The following is a 9,264-nucleotide window of genomic DNA, read 5'->3' on the forward strand; positions in this document are numbered from 1 at the left end:
ACTTCCATAACTTTACTATAAGTTCAGGGCGAACTGGTGATGTATCAGCTATAAATGATCTCTTCAAATTTGATGAATTCACTATTACAACAATAGTAACTTTAAAAACAATATCAATAAGACGAAATTTGAAAGAGCATTCCGGACGGCCGAAAAATATGAAAGTGGGCGTGATTGTTTTAGAGCTGGACAGCGTGAATGTGGGAGCGAGATGCACGGCGTCAGCGCGGTTTGATTGGCTAAAAGTCATATTCGGGAAATAAAAACTCAGCCAGAGATTTATTTCGACCGAAATTAACTTGGATATTCAGGTACGAATAGTTGGACATTCGGGAGAACAACACGGAGTAATTGTAACTTAACATGGCGTATTCGGGTTTTTCAAAAAAATATCTGTGTTCCTAGATAAAAATATATTGTTTTTATAAACGATTTCGGTAGAGTTCGATAAAAGAAATTGAACTGCATTAAAATGTCGATTTCGACAAAAATGGATATTCGGGAAACAAATCCTATAGCGACGTATTGTGTACGTGTTTTTATATTTATATAAATCAAATTCGATAAATTTTTATATAAGTCATAATTATAATATGACTATTTTACTTACGTTGTTATTTTTTTCAAAATTTCTCAAAATATCTTAAAAAAATACATTAGATTCACCAAAATCAACACTTAGTAGGTATGACATTTGAAGGTAAGCCAACTATGAGTAGTAAGGTAAGTCATACAAAATGTTGACATATCTGACTACTCATTTTATATTATAACGAGATGTGATATGACAGGACGTCTATAGACGTCCTGTACTGTGGAACGGAATACAACACGACGTTTATAGAAGTCATATTTTGGATTAAAAAAATATGTTCCCTGCTACTTGTGTCACGGTGCGAACACATTTCCATTAGACAGTATCTAACCTTAAAACTTAACTCATTTATATAGGTATATCTAAATCGAAAATTTAAAAAAAAAATTTTAATATGTGTCATATCACTAACATGTATTTATTAGCTAACATATTGTGTCCGCGAATGTGTCAAAAAAACTCTATGTGAATTTGCCAGACCCGGAATTTGAACCTGGAGACCCAATGACTATAAGCTGAAACAGAATTATTTATACAAATATTAGTTAGGATTACAGACCCAATATGGAGGTCAAATGTTGTTTGTTCAATGTGTGCGTGCTACCTGTGCTCATGTGATGGTGAGACATGGCATCTCGGCTTTTGAACTTTGAGGATCGCTGTCTCATCCTCATAAATATTATGTTTACCTGGCGTTTGTCAACACAATTGAGGGACTGAGGACGTGAGATTAAATTAAGTTCAAAGATTGTAAAGGTTGCATAACAATTTTCAACACTTTGTAAACATGGCTACATTTTCATAATGGGAAAATATGTAAAAAAAAAATTGACATTTCTTGCAAAAATAATTTTATTCTCTGTGATCGTGACTGTATATACTCAGTATATCCCATTGATCTATGTAAGTATGTACATCATCATAAAGAAACCATCAGTTGGTCAGGTTTTTAAAAGAAATTAAGTTTAAACCAATATTAATGGACTCTGTCTATCTGGCATACTCCTTAAACCAGGGGGGGTCAAACTTTTTGGATGGAGGGCCAAGTCCAAGAATTCAAAATGAGCGGCAGGCCGCAAGTAAAATACCATTTTTAGATATACCTACACTATTTATTTTCACGAAAAATAAACATTACAAAAAAATTAATGTTGTACATTTTTTAACATTTTTTTAAATTCAGGTGTTAATTCTCAGGATATTCTCAAAACTGCTTGTAAATGGGCACGGAGATATTTGATCGTAAAGAATTTTTATTGAGGTTCATGATCGAAAATGTTTGTTCACATAATATAGGTTGATCCAAAAATAACGAACATTTTTCTTGCATAATCTTTAAGTTGGTCGAATTTGTCTGAATTAAGGGCATAGTAAAATTTGGAGATTTCTTCATGACGATGCAATTCTCATAAATCAGTGTCACACTGCAGATCAATAATCTCAAGTTGTAGCTCTGTCGGTACACTATCAATATCTATTGAAAATGGATCGCGTACTATTGCTAAACAAATTTTAATCTATTGTCAATATTTTTAAAAAAAATTATAAAAAAGTTATTCGTAATCAGAAGTACAATTAATGATGGCGGGCCGCAAAAAAATACCCGGCGGGACGCAGTTTGCCCCCTCCTGCCTTAAACACTTCTCCCGTAGGAAGTGTGGGAGTCAGCCAGCAGGGGACTCATGCACAGGGCCATGGACTATACTACACAGGGCATAGAGGGGTAAACGCAAGATCCTGTGGCTATCTGTGTTGGATCTATGAATCAATAAATTATGAAATAAACACGTTTTGTCATTTTTTGTATATTTTTTTATTTACTTACCCCAAGATCATGTCTTTCCACCAACCAGTGAAAAAAATAATGTTATGAAAATTGGTAGGTGAGTTTGTAGTATTGTTTTACATTTTTATTAGCTCGTATTCTTGTTTGTCCTGTACAAATTTTTTCTTGTTTGTCCAAGATTTGTATTGGACGGTTAAAGATTTTTAACTAACTTCCCGACTAGCTAGACATTTGAAGCTTTTAGAATATATCGGAACATAACGACAATGCATTCTTTTAATACTTTTAGCCATCTTTAAGCAGAATTGAATTCATTTTCAGTTAATTCTGTTTGTATGAAAAGTTATTTCGGAAAAAAATCGTAAAAGTAAAACTCTATAATAAGCTAATTGCTAAGGGGGTCCTAGAAGCTAAATTATCAATAATATACGTGCGTTACTATGGAAATCAATATGAAATGTCAAAATGACATTTCAGTATTCTATATTAAAATTTGTTCAGTTTTTCTATCAAGTACAACAAAAAGTATTTATTAACACATAGGATTGTCATTACATATCGACTGCTCCATGTAAGACGAAAGTAACTCCCTTTTTTGGGTTTTTGAGTTAGGTCCACTTATGCAGAAAATTTTTCTCTATCTTCCTGTGAGACAGTGGTAACTCTAACGTAAATCGATTGTCTTTAAATTCAATTTAAAAATAGTCGTATGTCAAATACTAATATTTTTTCCATGTATTACAGAAGTAAGTTGAATTACTGCCGTTTTCATGGGATCTTATTTTTGTGTACCAGCCGTAAGTCAGACATACGTCTGTTGTCACCGGAAGTATTATGTCTATGGCGCAAAACTTGTTGATTGACATTTCTTGAAGTGCGTACGTATCACTGCGATAATCAAGTCAATCTAATATTATACTATACGATGTAACATCAAAATGATATCTAACAGAACAAAAATAATAACGGAGATGGTAACATGTGTCTAAAACTCCCACCTCCGCACCCGTTACAATGTATATGCAGCCACGTCATACGCGGCCGGCTAACATAACCCTTACGTATGCCAGATCAAAGCATTTAAGCCCTCATTTTGTCCCGAGCAGAGCCGCACGGGACTGCTGATGCAACCTTGCACCGAAGTGCGAATGCATGATGTTAATTTATATGGCAACTATCGGAGTGACTTTAATTTGAAGAATCGCAAGGGGAGTTGAGAGTGTCCCGCTCCCCATACGCTCTGGCGAATTTAGTAAAGGCCGCAAAATTGGCCTCGGTTGCCACCATGTCCGCGTGTCCTATTGGGCCCGAATGGGGTTGGAACCGGGCAAACAACTCCGCTCGTTCGGGGCCCATAAGTGGACAGTCCCGCAGGACGTGCTCTGCGTCCTGCTGGTCGTGTCCACATGAGCAACCCGACCCATGTCCTGCCAAACCAAACCCCTGCAGCTTGGCCGCAAAGTTTCCATGGCCAGTCATGAATTGATTAGTCCAGTGGGTCGGCACCAGTCTCCTCGTCATGTGTCTCACCGAGACATCTGGAAAGTATAGAAAAGTCTGGCGGCCCTTAGGGGAGGCCACCCATCTCGCCTGCCATGCCGCATATGCGGTCTTGTAGACCACCTCAGATATAATATTTCTGTAGCTCACGCCCTCCACTCTCGGTGGCGGTGTCAGAGGGACACCGGCGAGAGTTGTATTGATCCTCATAAGAAGAGTGATCGATCCTCTAATTTGAACGTTCAAGTCGAGGTGAAAGACCCCCGCAAGGACCGCCAGGGCATCCGAAGTTGTGGTCCTATATGCCTTCTTAGTAAGGCCAATCAGAGCAGCCCTCTGTCCGCTAAGCAGAGCCCTCTTCACAATTGTCAGCGAGGCTTTGGTGTGCCACACGCTGTAGGCATAGCCAGCGATGCCCATGAATATAGCCTCGTAGGTGATTCTCAGGGCCCGAAGCTTTAGGCCCCAATTGTTGCCCGCCAGGCGAGCAACCTTCTGATAGGCTGAGTTGGCTTTAGCCACAATTACTTTAGCATGCTTCAAAAAGGTCTGCTTTTCGTCCAGAACGACCCCCAAGTAGGTCACCTCACGAGAAAACCTTATAGCAGAGTCGCCGAAACGCACTGCGGGTGATCGCTTATTTATGTATATCCTTGAGCTGCCCTTGAGGAGGATAGCTTCCGTTTTGCCAGGTGCAAATGCAAGCTTATTAAGCTTACCCCAGTTTAGGATTCTCGATAATGCGTCCTTAGCTACGCGCTCGAGTGTCGGACGGCTCGACGAGCCAACTAGTAAAAGAAGGTCGTCAGCGTACGCGACGAGCGCGCAGCCCGATGGCAGAGGTAACGTCAAAACATCGTCAAAAAGTATATTCCATAGCAAGGGGCCAAGCACGGAACCCTACGGACACCCCATGGTGGTCTCCCTGTAAATCAATTCAGTGCTAGAGTCGTATATAACTTCCCTTTTATTAAAATAGCTTTGCACTAGGGCAAAGAGGTCCCCCGGGATCTGTCGGAGCCGAAGCTTAAACAGAATTAATGGCCACCATGCGGTGTCGAAGGCACCGGCTATTTCCAAAAAGAAGCCTGCCACAATGACTCCTTCTGAGTCCTCAACAAATTTCTGTGCAAATCTGATGGCGTCCTCAGTAGACTTGCCGGGTCTGAAACCAAATTGCCTATCCGAGATAAGGTAGATTCTCTTAAGGTGGTCCTCCCGCCTTCTGCTGATTAACCGCTCCAATATCTTACCCAGCACTGGCAGAAGAGTGATAGGACGGTACGCTTTGGGTCATGCGGTAGTCGTGTGCTCATCTTAGGTATAATCCTAAGGAGACTCTTCTTCCAACAGTCCGGGATGATGCCCCTGCTCATGCAGTCAGCATACAGCCCGACTATGTCATGAGGCGCTCGAAGCCACGCCCTTCTGGCAATCACATTGCTAATCCCATCAGGTCCGGGGGCTTTGCCCGCCCTGAGGCCATCAAAAATTAATCCCACCTCCAACTGGGTAAGCTCAGGAGAATGGTGAGTCTCCAACGGAAACATTGCAGATAGTCTTAGTTGACAGGTTCTGTCATCGTCATGTGCCATAGGTATGTCCTGTGGAATTAGAGCTTCCAGTAGTATGGATGCAGACTCTGCGCTGTCTATCGCAAAGGTGCCATCGGGGCGCCGCATAGCCGCCATGACTTTACCAGGCCTTGAGCCCAGCTTTATTACGCGGAAAGGCGGTCCCCACGGATCATAGCCCCCCATTTCAGAGACAAAATCTCGCCAGTGCTTTTTCTTGGCTTTGTTTAACTCTTTTTTGAATTTTGCCCTTGCGGATTTATAAGCAATCTCCGTAGGTTCATCATTTCTGGGTAAGTCGTTCTGAGATCTTCTAGCTCTTTGCAATTTTCTTTGGGCAAGTCTCATCGTCCTTCTCAAATGTGTCAATGTGTCAATGGTCACCATGGCGCAAGGTTGGGTGGCCTCAGAGAGGTTCTACCCAGCGTGGACTCCGCAGTTTGAGTAATGATCGCAGTCAAGTCATTGGCTCTTTGCTGGAGATCGTCAGCCGACATGGCAGAGGCCAGTCCACCAATTTTGACGTCAAAAGCATCTCAATTGACACCGCTCGTCCGAAAGCGCCTGGGAAGCAGTACGCTCTCGGTTTGGCTCAATGGGGCCGCATCTCCCGCAATTCTGAACAAAAATGTGATCAGACGGTGATCGCTAGCCACCGCGTCCGTGTGGACCTGCCAGTCCACGGCGCGTCTGGCAACGCCACTGGATATCAGAGTGAAATCAATATGTGACTCACCATTTCTGGTGGAGAAAGTAGCCGGCCCGTCAGGGTCATTTAGCACCGTCAAATAAAAGGTGGCCAAGAACTCCTCGAGTGGCTCAGGACTGTCCTTGTTAGGTCTGGTCTCAGAGGGAGCCCAGAGCAAGGACTGGACGTTAACGTCCGCCCCAACAATTATCTTTTTGCCTCTGCAAGCATATAAGATTTTCTCCAGTTGTTTTGTGCAATACAGGGTAGAAGAACTGTACTGAAAATACGCAAATATAACTACAATGGAGAGCTCCCTGTTATTAGCAATCTCCGCCACCGCGAAGAGCTCATTGGATAGATGCGAGAGATGCAACACAGTCAGTGCGGTGTTAATTACAAATATGCAAGCTAGAGATTTCGGGGTAGCTTGTATGATACGGCCACCGCTTAGGCCCCGATTGGGACCAAAGGCGTATGGCTCTTGTATCATAATTATGTCCGTATTCTGATCCCGAGCAACCTCAAGCAGCTCGGCAGATGTGGCTCGACCTCTGCCCACGTTGATCTGAGCGAAGGAAATCATTGCGGACAGTAATCAGTTCGGCTTCTTTCCTCCTCAATAGCGTGTAGGCGCGCGGGACAGTCGGGATCGGTGGCCAAGTAGCCGTTCGGCTTCTTGTAGCGCGTGCACGCAGGGCACTTGCCCGGTTCGTCAGCGGTGGGGCAGTCTGCTCTGTCATGCCCTTCTCTAGTGCAGTGGCCGCACGTTGTAACCTTAGCGTTGCAACCCTTCGCCATGTGTCCGTATAAGTGGCACTTTGCACACTTGACAACTCCGCAAAAGTCACGTACAGGGAACGAATTCCACCCCATGAAAAGTCTGCCATCATTAAGCAGCGCCTCTCGAGCCTTTCCCGGGATCGACATTATCATATGACAACGTTCGGTCTTCGGTCCCGCCTTGTGGCTCAGTTTGGTTCCAGCGTAACCCTTAGATGCAAGGCCAGACGCCTCCTGGGTATTGTTTATAATTGCCTCCTTGAGCTGCTTTTCTGTCGTCTCAATGGGTACATTACAAATTATGATGCGGGGAAGCTTTCTCCCCGCGACTTGGGCCTTTAAGCCGGCCTCAGTCAGCCCAGGGGCAGCCATGAGCCGCTTAGCCTCGACGTCACTTTTGGGATGCACGATGATCCCGCCTCCCCGGATCTTGCGTACCCCGGTGATGTGCACTCCCAAAGTTTCAGGCACTATAGTTTTCATGACCGCTTCCTTTGTGGCAGTCGATTCTTGACCCTCCTTAGTCGGATAAAACATCACCCCCGGCCTGGCAACAGTTTTTGGAGGAACTCATGGCCATTCGGAGGTTCTAGTTGGTTGAGCCTCTCTATGGGTTACGTCACTCCAAAGAGCCCTGGGAGGAGCATTAGAAGGAGCCTGGATGATGGCTCTCGTTAAGGAGGCACGATCCTTCACAATTGCTTTGTGCGCCTCCAGCTCTATCGCCATGGCCCACGTTTCAGTGATTGCCATCTCAAGCTCCGCGGCTACTGCGTTCACGATTGCTCTGGCAATACGACTGTCCTTCTCGAGGGTGGCAAGTGCCCTCTTGATGGCAATCGTCGCCCTGGACGCACTCTCTCCTGAGACTCAGAGAGAATACTCAAAGCCATGGGACTGATCTCCTCGCAAGATGCTGAGGCTGAACTAGCCCTTGACTTAACGCCCTTGCCCTTTGAAGCGGAAGCGCTCTGCTTGTCTTTCTCTTTTTCTTTATCAGGCCTTTTATCCTTGACCTTGGGGGCCTGCTTGGGGTCACCAATACCCTCAGCCACGTCCGACTTCCGCTTCCTAGTGGACATTCCTTCCACTTGCATGGGGTCCCCTTTGTGGTTGACCATGGCGCTAGGTAACACTCGTCACACGTCACTCACTCAAACACAATTTATCGCACAATAAATATTATTGTTACAATAATTAGGTAACTATTATTAAATGAATTAAAAGTCACAATTCCCGGGAAAGTCCAAGGGGAAAACACACAAAAGTTTCACAAATCGTATTCCAAGGGCAGGCGAAGGTATTAGTAAAGAAACGGGATCAAAAACTTGTGAATAGCAGGGTCAAATTTATTGAAGATAACGAAAGCGAAATAATAGCGATGCAAAAACACGTCCGCACGGCTCGACAGTTCAGTCTCTCTTAATGGAAATGGTAAGCGGAGGATCTCTTTGTAGTGTAAGTAGATTAGTAAATCGAACAATCACATTACAAAAAAATATAAGACGTTTTATTTTTGAAAGGTAAGATACAACGTCGCCTATGATGCACCTTGATGAAAAGACAGGGATATTCTATGATGCTTCGGATGCTACTAATTTGGAAGAATTCGTAACAAACTCGGTATGAAAATACATACTTTTATAATTTGAAATATCCGATGAGATGTACAAATACCTGATAGGTAATACAATAACTGTATATTACGTTTTCCAGAGACCGGAAAATTCGCTTAATATCGAAAATGAAATGCATCCAGTAATACAATCATCTGGTATTCACAAAAGACAGGTGACACCTTGAGGAAAGATTGTTAGAAAACGCATGAGAAATCCTGATAGTGGGCTGTCAATAAATCTAAAAAGAATCATAAGCGAGGTTTAGAATATAAAACTAGAAAAGGTGAAGTTATGGTTGCCAAGTACATGGGAGCAGGTTGTAGGTTGAACTGTCATAAAATTAAATGCATGACAAATGTATGCGATGAAGCACGAAAAAAAATATTTGAAGCTTTGTGGAAATTACCAGATCATGAAAGACAGTGGAATTTTATCACTCGGTACGTGAAATTTGTTCCGAAGAACCAAATAAGAGCTTCCGATGCCAATAATTCTAGGCCAACCGTCTCACGACAATATTTCCTAAAAATTGTGAATGATGATTGTAATATTTCTGACAAGCGTGTTTGTCAAAAGATGTTTATAGATACATTGGGAATCTCTGACAAAATGGTATCTACTGTGTAAAAAGCTTGACGAAGGAGATTGCACCTCCTTCGTCAAGCTTTTTACACATAGCGGAAAAATACGAAGCTTGCAATTTAAGACATTTTTTTGAT

At 43.0% G+C, this 9,264-nt stretch overlaps 1 protein-coding gene across 1 annotated transcript; it reads right to left on the minus strand.

Moving 5' to 3' along the window:
- Window positions 1-1,056: 1,056 nt before the first annotated feature.
- On the minus strand, window positions 1,057-5,842 carry LOC147070163 (uncharacterized). The gene is made up of 3 exons (XM_085949918.1): window positions 5,135-5,842; window positions 4,065-4,595; window positions 1,057-1,110 (listed from the first exon to the last, which is right to left on the minus strand). The coding sequence occupies exons 1-3, from the start codon at window positions 5,840-5,842 to the stop codon at window positions 1,057-1,059; spliced, it is 1,293 nt and encodes a 430-aa protein (XP_085806044.1).
- Window positions 5,843-9,264: the final 3,422 nt, after the last annotated feature.

The sequence above is a fragment of the Rhyacophila brunnea genome, unplaced genomic scaffold (assembly GCF_057557595.1).
Source record: "Rhyacophila brunnea isolate RB1 unplaced genomic scaffold, BYU_Rbru_1.0 scaffold_22, whole genome shotgun sequence".
NCBI classification, from domain to species: Eukaryota; Metazoa; Arthropoda; class Insecta; order Trichoptera; family Rhyacophilidae; genus Rhyacophila; species Rhyacophila brunnea.

Bases quoted from the DNA above. Each gene is read 5' to 3' on its own strand.
- LOC147070163 (XM_085949918.1), bottom strand. From the start codon at position 5,842: ATGGTGACCATTGACACATTGACACATTTGAGAAGGACGATGAGACTT. The intron at 4,596-5,134 runs GTAAGATATTGG...AACTGGGGTAAG, and splicing joins CACTCTTCTGCCAGTGCTGG to CTTAATAAGCTTGCATTTGC. The intron at 1,111-4,064 runs GTCCCTCTGACA...ATTCTGTTTCAG, and splicing joins TCAATACAACTCTCGCCGGT to CTTATAGTCATTGGGTCTCC.